Source organism: Sorghum bicolor, chromosome 1, assembly GCF_000003195.3.
Source record: "Sorghum bicolor cultivar BTx623 chromosome 1, Sorghum_bicolor_NCBIv3, whole genome shotgun sequence".
NCBI lineage: Eukaryota > Viridiplantae > Streptophyta > Magnoliopsida > Poales > Poaceae > Sorghum > Sorghum bicolor.
In genome coordinates this window covers 75,425,314-75,446,336 of record NC_012870.2, presented here as the reverse complement: position 1 = coordinate 75,446,336, position 21,023 = coordinate 75,425,314, and the positions used below count along the sequence as shown (strand labels likewise).

General features: G+C 46.0%; 4 protein-coding genes across 6 annotated transcripts; 1 reads left to right on the top strand and 3 right to left on the bottom strand.

Annotated features, from left to right (window-relative positions):
- On the bottom strand, positions 285-3,070 carry LOC8082013 (proteasome subunit alpha type-6). The gene is made up of 8 exons (XM_002465708.2): positions 2,852-3,070; positions 2,643-2,737; positions 2,388-2,469; positions 1,622-1,718; positions 1,455-1,513; positions 1,246-1,328; positions 1,008-1,103; positions 285-664 (listed from the first exon to the last, which is right to left on the bottom strand). The coding sequence occupies exons 1-8, from the start codon at positions 2,925-2,927 to the stop codon at positions 512-514; spliced, it is 741 nt and encodes a 246-aa protein (XP_002465753.1). The 5' UTR covers positions 2,928-3,070; the 3' UTR covers positions 285-511.
- Positions 4,102-10,071, bottom strand: LOC8082012 (UDP-glycosyltransferase TURAN). Of its 3 annotated transcripts, none has more exons than XM_002465707.2 (18): positions 9,888-10,071; positions 9,164-9,278; positions 8,846-8,879; positions 8,617-8,672; positions 8,401-8,535; positions 7,821-7,969; positions 7,601-7,690; positions 7,431-7,497; positions 7,299-7,362; positions 7,104-7,209; positions 6,814-6,980; positions 6,622-6,732; positions 6,456-6,517; positions 6,330-6,382; positions 6,175-6,250; positions 5,852-5,980; positions 4,998-5,766; positions 4,102-4,910 (listed from the first exon to the last, which is right to left on the bottom strand). In XM_002465707.2, exons 2-17 carry the CDS (start codon positions 9,266-9,268, stop codon positions 5,755-5,757), a joined length of 1,416 nt encoding a protein of 471 aa, XP_002465752.1. In that variant the 5' UTR covers positions 9,269-9,278; positions 9,888-10,071; the 3' UTR covers positions 4,102-4,910; positions 4,998-5,754. The 3 variants fall into 3 exon arrangements, with proteins under 3 accessions (XP_002465752.1, XP_021306425.1, XP_021306426.1); XM_021450750.1 differs by lacking the exon at positions 9,888-10,071 and adding an exon at positions 9,429-9,878; XM_021450751.1 differs by lacking the exon at positions 9,888-10,071 and adding an exon at positions 9,423-9,876.
- On the top strand, positions 4,143-5,634 carry LOC110431605. The gene is made up of 5 exons (XM_021450752.1): positions 4,143-4,278; positions 4,373-4,454; positions 4,557-4,930; positions 5,023-5,176; positions 5,280-5,634. The coding sequence occupies exons 1-5, from the start codon at positions 4,273-4,275 to the stop codon at positions 5,297-5,299; spliced, it is 636 nt and encodes a 211-aa protein (XP_021306427.1). The 5' UTR covers positions 4,143-4,272; the 3' UTR covers positions 5,300-5,634.
- LOC8059788 (protein TIFY 11a) lies at positions 15,722-17,063 on the bottom strand. The gene has a single exon (XM_002465706.2). It carries the CDS (start codon positions 16,832-16,834, stop codon positions 16,292-16,294), a length of 543 nt encoding a protein of 180 aa, XP_002465751.1. The 5' UTR covers positions 16,835-17,063; the 3' UTR covers positions 15,722-16,291.

Sequence of the window (21,023 nt, the reverse complement as noted above, 5' to 3'; positions counted from 1 at the left end):
GCTGCTGGTGGATTCAAATTGTGCGTCTTCACAACCTTCGGTGCTGGTGGATGCATATAGTTTCTTTGCTGCTGGTGGATTCAAGTTGTGCGTCTTCACAACTTTTGCTGCTGGTTGATTCAAATTGTGCACAACCTCTGCTGCTGGCGGATTCAAATTGTGAGGTGATGCTAAATCTTATGGGCTGTATTTACAGGAAAATGACTTCAGGACGATTGGATGGTTAAGGTATCAGACAACTCAAACACCGTTATGGAACGGTTAGAAGTATTGGCGACATGAACTACCAATCGCTCAGCCATTCAAACATAGTTGGCAACACAAAACCAAAACGTACCAAATTCAATCAACCACAGAAAGATATGAAACGAGTACATCGAGGGGGGGCTTGTTTTCAGTGTTAGACATGAAATGGTACACTCAGTTCCTTTGATGACTATGAAACTAAATGAGAGTGCCGAAGCACAATGGCACGGCCCAGTGTGTGGAGCGCTGACATGAACATATGACCTCAGTCCCGTTCACTAATTGCCGTCAGGTGCTGATCGATCTCCTCTGTTGTGAGAGCTCTGAAAACACGGTCTTCTTTTCTCACAACACCAACCTCGATCTCAGTGGCCTTGAAATCTTCCTGGAGAACTGATTGCAATGCAGATATTGCAATCTGGAAACATTGGGCAGAAGTTAGTTAAATACCTCAACTTCTACATACTAACTCCATTTCAAATTATAAGATGTTTTGACTTTTCTTGATATATTGCTTTTAGTGTATATCTATAGTTTAACTATGTATCTAGAAATGTCAAAACATCTTATAATTTAGAAAGGAGGGAATATTTAATAATTGATGAGTGAATGTGAGCTGCAGAATCTATGCAACGGCTACATTACTCTGACCATATATTGAGAAAACATATAAGCTTTTTTACTAGCTTGGCGCAGCAGTATAATATCGTGAGCAATTATAGCTTTGTGCCTGTTTGAAGCAAAAGCCATGCAACATTTACCTGAACAGTTTCGTCATAGGTGAATTTAGGATCATCCTTCATTTTCTTCTCCAGAAAATTTATTGCTTCCTGCTCCTTGAGCCCGGCACTAGTTGCCTGAAATAAAATATCAGTAAATTATTTAATTCTTAACAAATATACATTATGTCCATTCAGCAGAGACAGACAAACAGGACATTCAGCAGAAATTCATCAAGGAGAAAGGTGGCATCTGGAGCATAACAAAATAGGCATATACCTTATGTCCAAAGAAGTGACCAGCAGGGTCGCATTTGAATAGCTGGGCATTTTTCTCTTCGTCGTAGCCCAAGACCATAGCAACTGAAGAATGGCAGCAAATATGAAAATGATGGCAATAAGCCATATGCTATCTTAACGCTTGAACATCATAGTGGAATGACAGAAGCTTAATGGAACAGCAAATGTGTATTGTGTGATGATACTAACCTACTCCAAGGGGTCTCATGTATGCATGCTGCGTGTAAACTTGAGCTTTGTCAGCAATCCTGAAAGATAAATAAGATATGTAATGTATTATATGCTTGTTACTACTTAGTCATATGCACAAAGCACCATTAACAAATTGGGTGCCTGAACAACAAAAGTCTCAATACCATTTTGCTAACACATCAACTGGCATCTCGTAGCCCCATTTAAAACGAAACTCAGCTGCTTCGTTCCTTGCTTGGGAAACCAATGACCTTGCATCAGCTGTGAACAATAATACAACATATCCATTACTGATAAAGATCAAGATGTATTATTGTGTAATTCAATAGTGCAATATATGAAAACAGCAAGGTGGTAACCAGTGCCAACGTGTATTAATGGGCATCCTCAAGGGAAAATACACAGTAACAGATCAATTGAGATTTTAAGAAAGGGCGCTACTTGTTGTCATATCCCTATGGGAAGAATAAACAAAAGTGGCAAGACATCCGTTGTTTCCTAAAATAGCACGTGCCAAAATCATAACACAAACTCTTGTCCAAAGTCTCAAACTAGCAGTTTCCTTGTGAAACTGAAAAGCCTTGAACTCCTTTGTTAAAGGTTCAACCATACGATGATTCATGATGAATGAAGCTCTAAATACTTGAGATTTCGACACTCAGCTGCTAGAGTTAACTTAATTCAATCAAACAAAAATCATCGATGGCCAAAACTCCACTATAAATCCCAACTTATGTTGTCCTATTCTATTTAGTGCGAGCAATATCATTAGTCAATTTCCACTGATCTTTCACAAAATTGATATCTAGAACCTGCAATTCAACGAAAAGGGGGGCCTTCTCATAGCCTACAGCATCTAAAACAAGCTCTGTACCATAATATCACTACTGGCTAAATAATGATGTGGAGCAAAGCAAAATAACACAATACCTGTAAGGCCAGTGGCAAGCAATCCTACAAACTTGGTGATCGGGAACAGGTGTGTCACGCTCGTCTGATCCAGCAACTTATCCTGCACGCACAACACGTTAAGGTCTGGCCACACAAAACAGCCAATCCAACCGCTATAACACACAGAAAGCTACAATCTTTTTCAGTGCACCACCCCGCATCGGGGGTAGCGCAACAAAAACGGTCAGCCGCGCCGCCCCGATCGATGGAGGCGAGCGTCCGCGAGCAACTCACCGGCACTTTCTTCTGGGTGACGACGCAGACGGAGTCCGCGCCGCGGACGCCGATCGACGTGACGCCCGCCGACTTCACCGCCTTGAACGCGTACTCTGCGCACACGGAACGGCACAGGTCAGATGTACTACAAGTCCGACCCAGATCTAAGGAGCGACGAGGAGGAGGGGGGAAAAAAGGCTAGGGTTTTGGGAGGGGTAGGCACTCACCGACTTGGTACAGGCGTCCCTCGGGGGAGAAGATGGTGATGTGGCGGTCATACCCCGCGCCCGTGCCGCGGCTCATGTCGCCGGCCGCCGGAAGATCTCGCCGGAGCTGGGCGTGGTGCGAGGGTGTGTTTGTGTGAGCTGCGCGCTTGGGGGACCTCGGGCACACGACTATACACGCCGCCGCGGCTCCTCTTCTTATTCCGCAAGAAGAAGAGGAGGTAGCCCGTTCGGGCCCGGGCCCGGGCCCGACTTTTCTCTTCGATGGGATCTGGGTCCGACCCGGTTTTGTAACGTGGGGCCCCATCACACGAGCCCGCTCGACTCGGAATTGGGCCGTCAGCCGATGGAGCACCAGCGAGCCCACAGATGCACATTCAGGAACTGTTTTTCTAATAAAAAAAATTATATGCCAACCAGTGCACTTCACTTTAGCCTCCGTTTGGTTGCCGCAGTTAAAGTTTGACTTCCTTTATATTAAATGTTTAGACATATGGAGTACTAAATATAGATTATTTATGAAATTAAAAATATAGTTAGAGAGTAATTTTGCGAGACGAATCTTTCAAGCCTAATTAGTCCATGATTAGACACTAATTGTTAAATAAGACAAAAACGCTACAGTACTGTTAAACTTTAACACCCCTAACCAAACATCCCTTATGCGGGACCATTTGTCGGTGCCTACTCAGGAACTGCATCGTTTGTTTCTAATCAGTATTTATATACTAGCAGAACTTGGCGATTTTATATTTCAATTCAGCCACCACAACCAATGTGCCAAAAAAAAACAATCTACAACTATCCCAAGCTTGAGAGTGAGCCATGCTGACCTCACCTCCCTGCTTACTTGCCTACGATGATCTGGACAGGAGGACACGTACACTTGTTGAAAGACAGAGACCTCCACAGTCCACACAAAACATGCCAGCACCGAGCATTAGAATTCAGAAACCTGTGGCCAGGTTTGTCACACGCCATTTGTTCCGAAACGCATGCGATCTATCTTTCTTTGCTCGACTCTCAGTGCATCTGTCCTCCATTTTATCTTATTTTTGTGTGCTTTGGCTATACCACGCGTTTCCCATAAAACAGGATATATAGATCTTCCTCGATGGCTACAAGTTTTTGCTTCGAGTGAAGGCAAAGTCGGGAATGTACGTGTGCTTATGATCCTGTAAAAGTGCACCCAGTTTGCTGGACACAGCACTGGCCATGCATGAGCTTCTTCTGTTGAGGTGTACGCCGATGCAGTCTTTAACCAGATTTTCTTCAGTTGTGACCACATGGCCAAAGTTTATATATATATACACACTTGCATCATTCATGCGACCATGCGCTAGCTATATATCAAGACCATTCATTCACCTCACCACCTACATTTGTCCGAGCTGCTTACACAAGAGAATAGAGCACCGGTAACCATGGGGGTACGCTACGCAGGCGTTGTCACTGTTTCGTCTGAACTTGCTATGGCTGAATGTCACTGCAGGTGTTTAATTCTTGCTGCTGTGGCGGATGCAGGTTCTCAACTGGATGCAGACCAAGCTTCATGGATCGCCTCGCAGCAGGAGATCTGCAGAATTCAGCGCAGGCTTGGCTCGGCGTAAGTGATAGGCTGAAAGCCGAAAGCCTGAAACGGCATTCTTTCATGTGTCTGTATAGCTGAAACTCACACTCTTACACAGTTACACTCCCCGTGTTGCAGCAGCTGACGCTTCCGGTGGACTTCCTCAGACAGACAAGCTCAATGACAGCTGGACCACGGCGATGCTGTCGATCAGGACGTTCGGGACGAGGGAAGAAGGGAAGAGAGTGAAGAGCTGTGGGCGTCTGGACGAGCTCAGCAAGCTGCAGGAGCTGAAATCGCTCGCGGAAGCCAGAAGAACCGCCACAGCCGGTGAGCTGGGCAGGGTAAATCACCTGCAGCTGGAGCGGCTCCTGAGCTGTTCTTCCACCTCCAGGAGTGGAGGCATTGGTAGGCCAAGATCGTTCAGAGCACTTGCAACAAGAGCCTTCGGAGGTTTCCGGCGGCCCAGACCAAGCTTCAGGGAAACTGTACCTGAAATGAGATTTGACGAGGTGCTATAGAGTTCAGGTTGCATTCAGGTTAAAGAACCGAACTGGTTTGGAATTTAGAGTTACTCACCACACATGGCTTTCTTGTTTGACAGATTGTCTGGGGTTTGCTGCTCAAGAAGGCGCACCCTGAAAACCCACTATTCCCTGATGCTGCAACAACGGATGATCAGGTGGTCCAGATGGCTCCGAAAGGCAAGGTACAGGCCGAGGACGAAGGGGGCAAATGGATCAGAACAGATTCACAGTGTATGTTCATTTCTGGTACAAGAGTATATTTGTAACAGGGTGTGCATATGCAAGTAAACATAAGATATGACCATGTATCTGACATATCCTTTTAATTCTACAGACATCGTGTTAGAGATCTGAACTTCCAGGATGGAAGCAAAAAGGTTCCTTGCACAATTTTGTTTGTATACACGCCTGTCTGCGTATGATCTTATCAGATGGCCTTCAACACCAGGGAAAACAATATGGTTTTTCTATGTTTCCTTTGTCATGTGACACACTAAAGATATTCCAATATAGACCAGATTATCAAACAAAGTGCTGGCCTACAGTAGTATACATCCTGAAACAACTTATACATGTGTTCAGCAGAGTATGTTTCCCAGCCTAAAAAGGAAAGACCTTCGTATCTATAAAATTGCCCAAGTTTTGCTGAAGTGGCGCACATCAGCACATGGCATAAACTAGCAACTGATTTTGGCAGCGGCTGGTGAAAGCAATCCGTACCCTTTTGATGTACATCTGGTCTCTCTAGCACACCTGTCTCTGATTCTCTGGAATAGAACAATTCTATTTGATATGTGTTAGCACACATCTCATCCAATGACCTACAAATTTAAACATGAAAAAAAGGGTAAGGCCTAAGCTGATGAGTGTAACCACAATTTTAGTAAGTAATGTTTGGCCACTTACTTGGTTCACCAAAGGTAAGGCATTGGTTTCCCATTCTGTTGACCATTTTGAAGATGATGCTGACTTCATGGCACCTTCTTTGAGGGATTTCAAGGCATTGCATTCTTCTGGAAACCCCTTAAAGAGCATCTGCATTGTTTAGAAAATAGCAACTGTAAACATTAGCATTGGTTTTGATGATAAATATTAAGTCACGATGCAATCGTGCTCTTCCTTTTATTTCAGAGAAAAAAAGGAAGTTGCCATATGTGCAGATTCCAAATATGTCAAAACAATCATTCAGTGAAATGACATGGAAACTAATATACTCAAGTGATCCTGACCATAAGTTCATCAGCAAGCTCCGAAGATGTTGAGAAAAGAAGACCATTTTTGTTTACTTTTACAAGCTCCTCAATGCTGCAGCAAGCCTTAATGCTTCAGTGAAAACTAGATGAAGCAAAATATTGCAGATAAAAGAAATAAGAAACTGGGTTACCAGGAAAATGAAGCAGCACAAACAGGCAATCCACATCCAAACATATCAACCACCTAAAACCATTCAGGTTATAATCAAGCTAATAAAAATCCTTCAACCTTTAATAAAAACAAGTATATGAGTAACCTTCATTGGTAGGTCCAGCCCTGATGAAGATGTATGCAACGACACTCCTAGATCAGCTGACCCTGCAATGTTTTTTTTAAAGCACTCTTCATGCTTAGAAAACCATCAAGTTGGGATAGGTTTTGTGCTACAAGTGTCTGCGCACGTGTAAAATCAGCTGGCATACCGAGCAATAGAGGGTAGTCCTCTGATGCAAGCCACATCGTCCGCAAGGCAACACGTCTCAACTTCAACCTTTTTATCTGATCCTCATACTTCTTCCTATCAGGTCCTTTACCTAGAAAATTTGGAGTACATGAAAAACTAAAGAATGCTTAAACTTTGGTTATTCAAGTTAATATAGCAGAATGGATTATACCTGTAATGATGAACAGTAATCTTGGGTAGACAAATTGCTTCCCATTCTTGATATCGATCCAAAGTTGCTCCTCATCCATTGAATCATCTTCACCTAAAGCTGCAGCGACGCGTCTGTCGTACATCAGTGCTGCTTCCAGAAGTATGCTGAAATCTTCATCCGGCGTCCTAGAAATGTATGTGGTAAATGTTTATTTCCTTTCTCATATTTGAACTATCCACTCAATAATCACATGCAATGAACATAAAGAAGGCTATATATCAATGACTGCACGGTTCAAAAGAGCAGACCAGCTTGTGCTGCTCACAACAAGTGCAGGTCTATTAGGCTTCAAGAAAACTTCACCATCAATGTTACTGGTAAAGGCAGTAGTGTTCATGTGTTCCCCTACTTCCTCTGCGATGTATGATCAGGCAACAAGAAATAAATTGAAGTGAAATAAGCAAAAACATCAAAATGCTCTGGCTAATTGAAGAAAAACATACCCACTGATATGCAATCAGCATTGCCCATAGCACTACAGATGGAATTCCCTAGCCTGCTAAACAACTATTACATGTCTTAAGGTCACATGTGGTACTGGAAGGAGGAAAGAAAACCTCAAAATAGATGCTCACCCCATGTTTCTCCATCAATGAAGCAGGGTGGAAAAAATCAGGAGATTGATCATAAAGAACTGTCGCCCTGGAATTGAAAGTTATATTAGTACAAATTACAGACTAGAGAATGTGAACAGTAGTTCTTCATATATATGGAGAAAACTATGTTTAAATTTTGATCAGTCTACCTGATTCCCCAATTTTGAGCAAGCTCATGCTGCATTGCTTTTGTAACACAAAAGGCACCATCAGCCATCCGCCCAAAGTGCTTCTCAAACCTATAGAATACAGAACATGTTACTATATTAACAGACATATTCAAGTAAAGGAACAAATTTCATGAACACCAAGTTATACATGCTATGTTAATCTTAACAGAAAATAAACAAACAGGGTAAAATAGATTACCAGAAATAAATTTTGACAATAATATGACTTCGACCATGCGATAACCCCAGCAATGTATATCCAAAGTTATGCCAATCAACAATAAATTTAGCACCTCTCAGCCAGCTTGCCAATTTTACAGCAGCCAGTGTTGGAACAGAGGGTGGATTCTATTGGAGAAAAACAAAAATTGAATTAGGCCTCCTGTTGCATCACAGAGCATGTTGTTGAAAATTTTGAGACTATGTAAAAAAAAGGTGCTTCTGTAAGCTTCAAACAAAAGGGACTCTAAGAGACTGAAATCTAATTACCCATGCTACAAAACTACAATATAATCAACTAAAAGAGGAGACTGGAGCATATTCTCAAAAATGTGCTATACAACGACTAGTCAGAATGAGGAGGTGTCAAAAATAGGAGACCATACACACTGCATAGCATGATCTCCAGCTTAAGCCAAGCACAAAGAAACGATAAGCAAGTTTACTCTAAGAGACTGAAATCTAATTATTTCATATGACATCTGAACTGATAGTGGTTGTGTATAGGGTTCATGCAATTCTGGAATCTGGATACAGATAATAAGGAACTTGACACTAACCTGAACAACAAAGACATCAGGGCGAGGAATCTTAAAACAAAGGAACCAAACCAGCAAAATGAACTGGACAACAGCTTTAAGTAGAAGTGCCAGGGCACCAGATATCTTTGAAATTCCAGTTAACTGCACTGTTTTCTGAAGAGAGAATTTTCTAGTTAACAGTGACAAAAAAAAAAAGGCAATACACAACAACAGAATAGTTTCCAACATCAATACCATCTCGTGGATGTGAATTGACGGGTTCTCTCTCAATGACAAGTGAGGATCACTTCCTGTTCATTTACACAATGTCATATCTCCACAAGAAAAAGGAACAACAGAGGCTGACATAACTTTATATTGCACAATACAAACTAAACTGTGTATAACTGAGGTATAAATAGATCCCCACTGAAAGAATAGATTCATGAAAGTGAAATAAATGAAATTGCGAAGAACCCAATACCTCCATTTGCAACAATGTCCACTTCCATACTGGCCTGTGAAGAAGATGAACAAAGGATCAGCAATAATATAAGGAAAAACATACGCTCTCACACTAAAGTTGCATGTTTGGTGTTCTGAACATCGGATAGGTAACTGTAAGGACTATTCCTTCCTTGACATCACTCCAAAATTTTTCCATGGACAATAGAGAAGTTTTGTTGCTACTGCAGAAACAATCAACTGCGCGCAGCAAGCTGGAGAGACGGCTCCAGTGCAGCCCTGGCCAATTCAACCAAAACACTGCTAAAACGAGATGGTGGATTTAGGAGGAGCGGACCTGGTTAGCGAGCGAGAGGGAGTGGTACTGCATCCGCGGGCTGCGGCCGATGTCGCCCAGTACCACGACTGCCGCGCGCTTCCTCCTCTCCGTCGCCTCCGCCATCGCCGTCAGCCTACGGACAGGGATGGAACCGGTAAAGGACATGGGTGTACACATGCACAGCCGATTAAGTTAGGTTTTGGGTGGTCGGTTTCGCACATCAGACTGTCTCCAGCAGAGACAACCTAAACACAAGACCTATTTCATAATATAGGTCACTTACAGTAAAAGGATGCACACCCAAATCCTGCCCTTCTCCAACAGAGTCTGAGCCACCAAGCCCCAAATCTCACCGCACACACACATGAAGCACAGCGCCGCCGCCCTTGCCCCTCCCCACCGCCAACGGTACACAGCGCCGCCGCCTTGCGCCTCCCCCACCGCGGACGCGTCTCCCTCTCTCCCTCTACTCCAACCTGGACTCCCGCCGGCCTCTGCTCTGCCTCTCTGGTCCACCACCGTCGAAGCCACCGGCGCTGGCGAGATCCAGGCCACCCTCGCCGCCGCGGACCCGCGAGATCGGCCAGCCCCGGCGGCGTGGACCGGCGAGCAGGGCGGGCGCGGACCGGCAAGCAGGGCAGGCGCGGACCGGCGAGCAGGGGCAGACCAGCGAGCAGGGGAAACCTCCACCGAGATTTGCGTCGTGGAGAGAGGAGAAGGGAAATGGTGCGAGCGGGAAAACCTGGCGGACGCTCGTCGCGGGCGAAGGGTCCAACGAAGACCTCCGGCTCCTGACGCAGGGCGGCGGCGGCGGCGGCGGCGACGGCGTAGCCCAGTCGTCGCAGGCAGAGCGAGAGAGAGACCGCACGCGGGGTGAAGGTCGGCTGCAGCGGTAGCCCAATCCGGGGGTTGTTCGGCCCAGAGGCCCCTGGGCCGTTAAACCTGGGCTGTTCTTTATCACCCATCCATTTTGCGGTTTCCTTTTTTCTTTTTTCTTTTTTTTTTACTTTTGATTCTTTTCTGATTTCTTATTCTTTATTTATCCTCTATAATGGTACACAGCCAGCTGCCAGCCAGGGGCTGGGGCTGCCTGCCTGCCGTTGTAATCCTCTTTCTGGTGGTTGCAATGCAATGCAAAGGCGGCAGGTGCCCTGCTCTGCCCCTGCCAAACAATTGCAATTTGAAACGAAAGGCGGACGGGACGACTTCTTCAATCAATCGCGACCCCGGCTCTATCACCAGAAGAAGAATAAAGAGTCCTACCGTCAGCTGCTAATCCTGCCATTGTACCCTGCCCGCTTTATTTCTTCTTCTAGTAGACTAGAAAGGACTTAATCAAACTGTAAATGCAACTGATCAAAGCTAACTTGAAGAAACAGACAGACAGATAGAGATAATAGAAACCAAAACCAAAAACAGTCATCGTCTAATCAGTTACAAGGCAATATCAAAACCATGATTGCAGCTGCTGCACTAGTATGAACTCCAAAAGGTTCGCATCAATTTATGATGCACCACCTTTCAGCTCTAATAGTCTGATAAATTTCAATGAATACCTAGAGCACACTATTACAGATGGGCAGGTATGAGTTCTCGACTTGGTCTCGACTTGTATGGGTGCTCATTTTTCTATTTAATTTAGAATTTAACGACGCTATACTTTTAATAGTAGGCACCATTCTTATGTACAGAGAGGCGTCTGTGCTGATTTTATGAATAATCTTGAGATCTATCGACTTAGTCCTTTGAAGATGCTAATATGAGTAGGGTTTATGTACATGTGTTTGCAGTAGTGAGTGTGTATGTGTGTTGTGGATGTCTATGTTATATTATATAATTTAAAAAAAAATCAAACTTTTATGAGAATAGAATGGTTGGTAGAGGATAAATGAGTTGCCCATCATCTGAACCAGTTCCGGAGGCCATCCACATATGCATATTTCCTATCATTCTTGACCGTATTGTGCCTATTTCAACGCAGTAATAAGTGTGCAATTTAAGTATGATTAAATGTGGTCGCAAGCCTAAAAGGCATTATGGTAGAGGATACTCCACAACGTTGTGACCATACATGTAGCTTTATATCTTAGTAAATTCAAGATAATTATTTCTTTCAGAGAATCAAATTTCCATAGAGATCTAGAAGTAGGAGGAGCTATACGAAAAAAGACCCTTCAACTGCCAAATCTCTTCAAAATGGATATGACAATGCTTCCGAGGAAAAACTAGTCCAACACGTTCGACGGTCCAAAAACCTACTAAACAGACGTTAGATCTAGAAGGTCCGCTCGGCATTTTCTCTAAAGGGCAGTCTCGTTTCTTAATTATCAGAAATTAATGGCAAGGGCCACATTATTTAAGATGAAGAACCATGTCACAACGTTGAGGTTTTAATGCAGCAAGAATATGCATACGAATTTATCTGGACGAAAAAAAAATTCGTTCAAAAGTTTGTTTCGTACACGTCTTGTTGGCCTCGTGCTATATATTGTACCATCATAAGCTCATTAGGTTTTAGGTTCTGTGATGGGACCATGCAACAACAAAAAAACGTGCTTGACCATACATTAGTCACGGAAATTATTTGCAGATTCCGCTTCTATAATTCCGATTTAGTCCTCGTTTCATAAAAGTGTATCATATCCCCACGTCTGTTGATTGTTGTATCATCATCAGAAGAGGTACCTGCCAGAATAATGTCGCTGTCTACCATACAGAAATACTACACACGATGCACTTGTGGATATATAAAAGTAAAGTGCGTCTCGTGTCGTCATTGTCGCGGCAGTAGTACTATTGGCAGGAGTAGGTCCGAACGCGCGTTTACCCGTCCGCGGGTGTCCAGTGTACGTCGTCGTCCACGGGAACCATGGGGCTCCGCTCTACTCTACTGCTACTGGTGCAGCACAGCAGCAGCTATACGTAGTACGCGGGTCACGAGTTGTTCACACACACCGGGGCGCTCCGATCCACTCACACCAACCAACAGCACCGGGCGCGCCGAGTGTGAGGTCCGATCTGCAGCAGCTGCATGCGTACGAGTAGTGTGCTCTCGGTTCTCGGAGAAACGGCAGGGGCGCAGCACACACACACGTACGACATGAGCGTCGCCGTCGTCGCCGCTTTACCTTTACCACCTCGCCTTCACGAGCGTGCATCAAATCGGCCAGCCAGCGAGATTTAATGCCAGAATATATGTTCCGCGTTTCTTATCTGGATTTCTGAGAGGAGCTGAGACGCGCATATATGCGCAAAGCATACACGATGCGCACACTTGGTGCTGCTTAATTGGTTTCATACCTCGTGATGACGGTACCACGTACGTTCGGCGAGGAAGGAGACGAGACCAGCTGGCTGGCTGGCTGGTCTGGCCTGGGTCGTTCTCGTTCACACGGAGCACGGCACCTATTTTATAGCTTTATTTGGATCACAAGAAGCTCGCCGTGTCATGCATGTGTTCCTTCTCGATCTGGACGGGTGGTGATAGATACATCACTGTTCTTTTCTAACAAACAGATTATATTTGGCCGGCATATCTGCCGCAACTTGAAAGTACATTAATTTATAGGTGGGAAAACGGCATGTGGCCAGAGCTCGGACTCAAGTTGACCCTGTAAAACAAGGATGCATGATTAGCTAGCTTTTCACCCATGATCTACTGGTACTGTAATATGAAACACGACCAGTACTGTACTGGAGTAGCCTGTCCGATCCATGACAGCTATACACGTACAGTGAACCCCGTGTGACTCGGTTCTTCATCCTCTAGCCCCTGTCCGTTGGGCGGCCCCAAGTTGCATGCAACACGTACGATCTCCCGGCCCAACTCATCACCAGCTGCGCGGCCGCGTGCGCCTCCATCCGGGGCTCACACGAAGCTCGCCTGGCAACTAACCCCCCAGCACCAGCATTAGGGTGCGCACGCTTTCCGGCCTTTCTCCTCCGAGGAGGCAAGGCAATGCACGCAGCAGAGGCGAACCAAAAGCAGGCCACACGACGATTTTCTCATCCCGGGCACCGGCTGACCCGCAGAGGCTATCTACCTCCGATCCGATCGCATCCTTTACTCGTGTCACGCTCGCTCGGCGCCTCCCCGGGGATTGGCTTCCGCCGGGGCCATCCCCGTGCCGCGTCTCGAGAGCGGACGGGGTCCCGCCGGGCCGGGTTCACGCGGAACGCGCCGCGCGCGGGGCTAATAATCGTCCTTTTCGCGCCCCCTTTGCCGTGTTCTCGTTCGTCGTTGCCGCTTGCCACCCCGGAAACACCGATCCAGATTATTACCACATCATCAAGCGCGCGTGCGCCCGGCGCGCCGTGCCCGCGTGACGTGAGGCGCGCGTGTTGAGAGATGGATGCGCCGGCCCGATCGACGAGACGTGGAGTGCGTGGCCGATCGAGACGCGGCCGGATTTCTCTTGCTGGCCCGATCCCTTCTGCATCACGCGTTGCGTGCGATCGAGTGGGACGCCGAACAGTTGGGCGTAACGGAATCGCAAGCGTGTATGTGCGCGGAGCGGGCCTCGTGCTCGTGCGTGTGTGCTGGGCGGGCTAGTTGTCCTTACCTTGGTGATGACTCTCACTCTACCACTGTGTACTACCTCCTAGTCCCTTGCCAACGCAAGTCAGGCACATACCCCGGCTGGGTGTTGGCTGGCTGGCCTTCCATGGGAAACTCCAAAAGCGATGCACGTTTAACACGTTGTGATGCGTTTGCTTACACGAGTACTAGTATCGTCGATGACTGACTGCATCAGATACAGTTACACGTCTTGTCCCAATTGATTTGGCCGATCTCGTTCTCATCAAGTTGGATCGGGGACGGGTCACTAACGAACAGGGGCAGTATTTGGCACGTCTGGTAGCTACTGTACGTACATACGCCCGAGATGCCAAGTGGTACAGCGCTGCACTGTACCCTTTAATTTTCCGTTAATACCATACTCAATTACACTCAACAGGGTATTTGATCAGAGGATCGGAATACATCAGCGTACAATAGATATTATTTAATACTGCAATTACAATATATGACATTATTTAACGAAGTGTACTCTGTTTGTTGCTGGTGTACTAGGGACTGGAAGTTGAAGGCTGACGATTGTACAGTGAAGACTGCCTAGACGACCTTCACCTAAAAGAAACTATAAGACTAAGATTAAGGATTTGTTTGGTGTCAGTTTTTTTATTTGTTCTTACTTGACAAATCAAAATTCTTAAACTTTGGTCCTAATAATTTCAATAATATTCACTAATACATAGACAATTTCCAATGGCTACAAAATTTAGATTTTCCACTACTGTTTTTTTTCCTTGAACAAGTAGTGTGAAAAGCCTATTACAATGGCGGTTGGCTTAAGACTGGCGCAGTGTAAACCTATTTACACGGGTGGCATACTTATACAATCTGCTAACTACAAAGTTATAGATTTGTTTGATTACTACATCTTTGATATAAAATTTGTCTTCATCCGCCTTATATGAAATTGTAAATTGTTCATATCGATGACAACCGACAGGTAAAGAAAATTGCTATTGCCAAAGATTTACACTAGTGGTCATTTAAGCCAACCCTTAGTATAGATTCAGTTTACGTTGAAAAAAAAAAAGAAAACACCAATATAGATATGTGTACATGTTTGTACCTTCATGATTATGCATATCGTGAGAAGTTGTGAAATAGTCTAGACCTATGTTTCCAGCTGAAAAAATTGCAAACCAGAATTTAGGATTCCAGTATCGTTTTTATGGTCTTGGCTCAAACACTAAATTTTTGTGATATTTAATTTGGACATATAAAGGGCGATTTCGTAAAATTTATCTCCCTGTTTCTGCTATATCTCCCACTTGTCATCGACCTACTCTCTGTCGTATTAGATTTGTTCTAAGTCAAACATTTCTAAATTTGACCATTAGTTCTATAAAATCCAAAAATCCATGTAGTTTTATAACATATGGACTACATATTATTGAAAGTATTTGTCGTAATGAATCTAAAACATATATCTTATGTTGTTAACATATATAACTTTTTTAAAAATGACGGTCAAAGATAAAAATGTTTAATTCAGAACAAAACTAATATATGGATAAAGACAAATGGAATATCTCTATTAATTATTATCAAAGTCAGGATGAGCCAATTGTTAGCCATCACATAAAGTTGAACAAGAAAGTGTACCATGTACTATAGTATCCTAACGCCACTTATTTGGAAATGTATGTACATCAATGGAACAACAAAGACAAGCATCATTAAAATCATAAGGTCAGTATCAGCGGATAGTTTCATGAGTCATGACACAGCTACAAAAACTGTCACATCAGCTTTTGTGTTGGTAATTATGTCAGTGAGTTTTTTCCACATAAAGACTTTATATGAAACTCTCTCTATCTCTCTCCTCTTAAATAAGTTGCCAAATAAGTGATATTTTCTTATATGTCAATGAGAACGAAACTCTTTTGAAAACATCATTGAGATTGGCATAATATCTCGGTACCCATATTGTACATACATAATTTTCATTTTGTGTCCCATAATCCAGTCCGTACGATCAACTGTTCACCACAGTACACAACACAACAGAATTTCCTTTTATTCAAATCCATATTTCATAGCACATGTTTAATAGTGTAATCCGATAAAGAAAGATAGTGGAACAGCTCTCACACATAGTATATATGAAACAAACATATATAGCAATTATAATACAATTAAATGATAAACAAAGTAAACAAAGCAACAAACGATTCACAGTGCTGAACATCTCTTGTCGTTCAGGTTCACACGTCTTGTTAGATTAGATGATACACCACCAAACCAACGAAGGATACGAACGAATAGTGTCGTCGCTCTCTGTGAGAACGCATGCCGGCCGCAATGCAGTATAGCCGCCCGGCTTGATTGATCGATAGATACCGTATATACTAGCAATTAGTAATAATAATAATAATATGTACCCTATAACATGCGCAGTTCGTTGTGGTAGGTAGCACAACCGTAGGTAAAATGGTAAATTGCTGCTACAACGCCTCCAATGGCCGGGGGTCGATGCCAACCACGTACTCGTAAGCCAAGTGGAGGGGTGCGCCCGACCTCTTGTTTGAACTCTCATCACGTACGTACCGTCGGCGAGCCGGCCGGCGATCTCAACGGCTGTGCATGGAGCACAGGCTGCCGAGCGCGAGCCAAGAAGAGGAGGAAGGCTCCTCGCGCGTCGCCGCCGCCGCCATCTTGCCCTTCTTGGGCGCGGGCGGCTCGTCGTCGTCCTGACGGTCGTCGTAGGGCGCCGGGGAGGCGGAAGAGGACCTGTCCTTGCGCTTGGCGAGAAAGCGCCGCAGCGAGGCCTTCCTGGCGATGGGCATGTCCACCAGCGCCTGCTCCGGCGGCTGCGTCGACCCTCCCTGCGCGGCCGCGGCGGCGAGGCGGATCAGCTCGGCCGCCTTCTCGGGCGGGCACGCGTCCAGCACCACCACCCTCCCGCCGTAGAAGATGGTCAGCTGCTGCGGCGCGCTGGCGCTGGCGACGATCATCTCCTGCGCCGCGGCGGGTCCGGCCGCCGGCGCCTGCTTCAGGAACGGCGGCGGCGGCGTCATCGTCGTCGCGGGCGCGCCGTTCCTGACGTACTGGCTGAGCACGCCGCACGCGACGGCGAAGCGGCGAGTCATGCTGTCCGTGGGCATGGCCGCCATCGACGACGACGACGTGCTCACGGGTCGCGCGGTCGAGAGGGGTCGAGATCGATCGATGTCCGATCCCTGGGCTGGCTGGGGCTGCAACGCACGAGCCGTGACTTGCTTCTCGATGGATGGATGGATGGACCCTGGTGGTTTGTGGAGACCTGTTCTATATAGCGAGTGCAGCACGAGGGGGGTGGATCGGAGGAAGAGAAACACGAGAGGTTCGCAGGCGTCGACGCCCGCGCGCCGCGCGCGATGGAGCTGGAGGTGCGCTAGTGCTGCCGCGACCGACCACGAGACGAGAGGGAGAGAGGCCCCGGCCCCGCTTCCTCCTGGCCCTGAGGGAAAACGTGGCCACCGCCCGCAAGTGGGGGGGAGAGAGAGGACTGAGGAGGGAAACGGTGCGTTTGAAAAGGTCCTTTACGGTTGCGGGAGCAACTGCCTTCCCGTTCATGGAAAGAACCACGCATACGCATACTGGTGGTCTGCACCCACGCGCGCGCACGCACGCACGCACACGCAAGTAGGCCAACGCGTCCGTTTCTTTCGTTCTCTTTCTATTTCTGTTTCTGCTGCTACCCTGGGCGGTCGTGGCAATCGAGCTGGAGGAACGAACGGATCCGATGTACGGGCGATCGAGACGTCGGTTCGCGCGTTCGGCGTCATGCCGGGTAACTGTCAATTCGGATTGCCGTACCGGGAGCCCAAGTGGATGGCGCCGGGAGGAAAGCATGCACGCACCGCATCCCCTTCTATCTAGGCCTTGTTTAGTTCCAACCAAAATCTAAATTTTTTTAAAGATTTTCTATCACATCGAATATTTAGACACATGCATAGAATATTAAATATAAATAAAAATAAAAACTAATTGCACAGTTTGGTCGAAATTTACGAGACGAATCTTTTGAGGCTAGTTAGTCCATGATTGGAATAAACAAACGAAAGTGTTATAGTGTCGCGAAAATATTTCGACAAGGAACTAAACAAGGCCCTAGTCTCTCTCTCTCTATATCTGCTTGCCAATTGACTGCCTCGCGTCCATGTCCATGTCCATCCCATCGCATCGTCCCGTGATGTATGACGTGCAACTGCAAGTCGGTTTTGCCGCCAGAGCACACGTACAGAAACGTGCGCTCTCTCTATCGCAGGGAGCTCGGGAGGCCTAATAATCCACAGCCCAGCACGGCCTAACCGTCCTACTCCGAGCAATACAATCCGTTTTCTGATTTCTGGCGCGGACAAGAAGCACGAAGCGTGCCGCAACTAGTCGCTGCATGCATGCCTCTCGAGTGGACCGCGCGCCCGTGGTGCACTGGTGCGTGCGTGGATCTAGTAGCCATTGCCGAACCCGACCCGGCCGGAAGATATACGGCTACCACACGGTGCCTCCGTTTTGCCACGTACGTACAGCCCCGGGAGCACCAATAATAGCCAGGCGGCAAGCAAGACACACACGACCGGGCGACGGCGACACGCAACCGCGCTGCCGCCTCGATCGCCGTCTCGGCGGGACCATGCCCGCGCGCCCGGCCGCGTCGATTCCGTTGGGAGATCCTCGCGCGATCTCCTCGGCTGCCGTAGCCCGTATGTAAAGTTGTAAATGATACAGTAGATCAGTACAGTAGTTGTTTTAGAGAACAGGTGATCAACGCGGCTGCGGCAAACAGCAAGCGGCGTCGATCAAGACGTTTTACTTAATTAATTAATTCTTTGTCTAACTAATACATGCATGCTTAGCGTAACATAAGTGAGCCGAACCAATATAATGGATCCGGGGACGCGTGCATGCTGCTTTATTTTCAGTTCATTCCCCATGGGAGGAATGCTATACTAATCTACTACTACTTGTTGTTGTTGTTGTTGTTGTTGCATAGTACAGTACAGTATCAATAATGCACTATACAGTACAGTGCAAGCCGCGTGCACGCGGGCGATCACCGATCGACGTAATCAAACTAGGAATATTTGATTTCCTCGTCCACTATTCTAACGTTTCTTCCTTCCAACCACCCAGAGCTGAATGTCGTCTTCCAGGGAACTTTCTTCCGCAGTGCATCGTCACCTGCTGCTGTGTCCTATTGTGGCCCTTGACACGACGCGAGGGCCCACAACTCCAACCCCTAGCAATAAGCATCAGTGCGCTGCTATCTGTTCGACCGGAGTTTTTACTGTAGGGAGAAATTCAGGGAGCCACCTTGCCACCACCAACACACACACACACATACTCGCCTCTGAATTAAACGAGCATAAAAGGTCCATTATGTAGATAAATAGATCGTGCAAGAATTTACGTGTCGGAAAATTTAGATGAAATAAATAATTACCCATGGAGGAACCAGAAAAAAGAAAATAAATATTTAATCAAAAATAGGAATTTGTTATGAAAATATGTTCAATTTGCATAATCTAATTATACTTGGTTATGTTATCATAGATGTTTTTTTTTCAAATTTAGTCAAATTTAAGACAACTTGATATTAACTGTATACTCTCTTCGCTCTAAATTATAAATTGATTTGTGTTTTAGTGGATATAATGAAAGAAAAATAAAATGATTTATAATTTGAAATGAAAAATGAGAGTATTTAAAGGACAACTCAGATCCTATTCACTTGATCAGCCAAATTAGCTAGCCATTTAATAGTTTCTATCATGACTTATAAGGAAGGATTTCATTGGGCCATTTTTCGTGGCAACTTCCCACGCGTCGACTTCCAGCGTGCCGTTGCTTCGCCAAAAGTACAGGGGTAGAGTAGTGGTTGTACTATCTTGGCCCCACCACCTTTGCACGTCTCGTGCATGGCATTGGCTCGTTCTCAGTTCTGTATGGTTCTGCCTTGCTGCCACTACCACGACGAAATGGGGTTTGAAAAGCCACCGATGCCGAAGCAAAGCGCAATTAGCTTTTCTAACGAACCACATATACAGTAGTATATGGCCAAAGCGTGCAACAAGTACGATTCTAGTACTGCACTAGAAACTTCAATTCCATTTTGATCACCTGTCCGTCCTGAATGAACGATGAAGCAATGACACTTTGTAACCAAATCACGGCAGCCACCTAATAATAAGAAGGAAAACATCGCATGTGGGCGCTCGATTTGTTTCCTTAATAAGCATACAATAATGTGTAGGCTGCACGACCCGAACTAATGTTTAGGCCGCCAGAAAATGTTCGTAAAGAGAAAATGACAGTAGCGCCACGTAAACTTATCTGCAGCGCCCACCTAAAACTAGAACGCCGTGCGTGCATTCGCATAGTGGGCGCTCGATATACACGCACGAGTATATTGTTCCTTGTTTACCTTCAAAATAAATAAAGTATATTGTTCCTTCCTTAATAAGCATTATAAACAGGCTGGACCCGAACTAAATATTAGGCCGCCAGAAAATTGCCGCAACGAGAGAGTAGCACTTTTGTTTTTATTTGAGAAACATTGTCCAATCATAGAATAACTAGGTTTAAAAGATTCGTATCGTGATTTACAAGTAAACTATGTAATTAGTTATCTTTTTTATTTATATTTAATATTCCATACAAATGCCGTAGATTCGATGTGATAGAAAATCTTGTATGCATCTAAACAAGACCTTAGTCTATGATTGAACAACTTTTGTTAAATACAAACAAAAATACTACTGTTCATTTTGCAAAAAATTTCTAAAACTAAACAAGGCCGGGGAGTACTAGAAGGAACAGTTTGCGTCAGTCGGTCAGTAGCAACAAAGACTTGCTATTTCCAACCCCCACCTAAACATAGAACGTAGTACGGCGTGGATTCGCATGTGTTGAACTTGAGAGCACATGCATGCGTGTACCCGCACACACAACCACAAATCGGTCTGTGCTACGACAAGGACGACCGGACTAGGACTGGGCTGGCACGGGCGCTAGTAGGCGGCCAAGTAGCCCAGCGCCGATCTTCCACGGAGGCCGAACCAGCAGCATGTGCGCGCCGGAAACCGAGCAGAAACCCCCACGCGCCCGCTTCTTTTGCCGCCCCTCGGCCGCTCGCCTCGGTCCATCTCCATCCACACCACGCGCACGGCGCACCGCCCGGCAGTCCGCTCCACCGCGCGCTCCCATCCCACCGCCAGTTCGCCAACCAACGCCCCCACGCGCGCCTGCCTCGCAGCATGATCCCAGAAATGAAGAGGAAGCCAGCGGCAGGCGGCCCCGCGGAGCCAAGACCACCGCGCG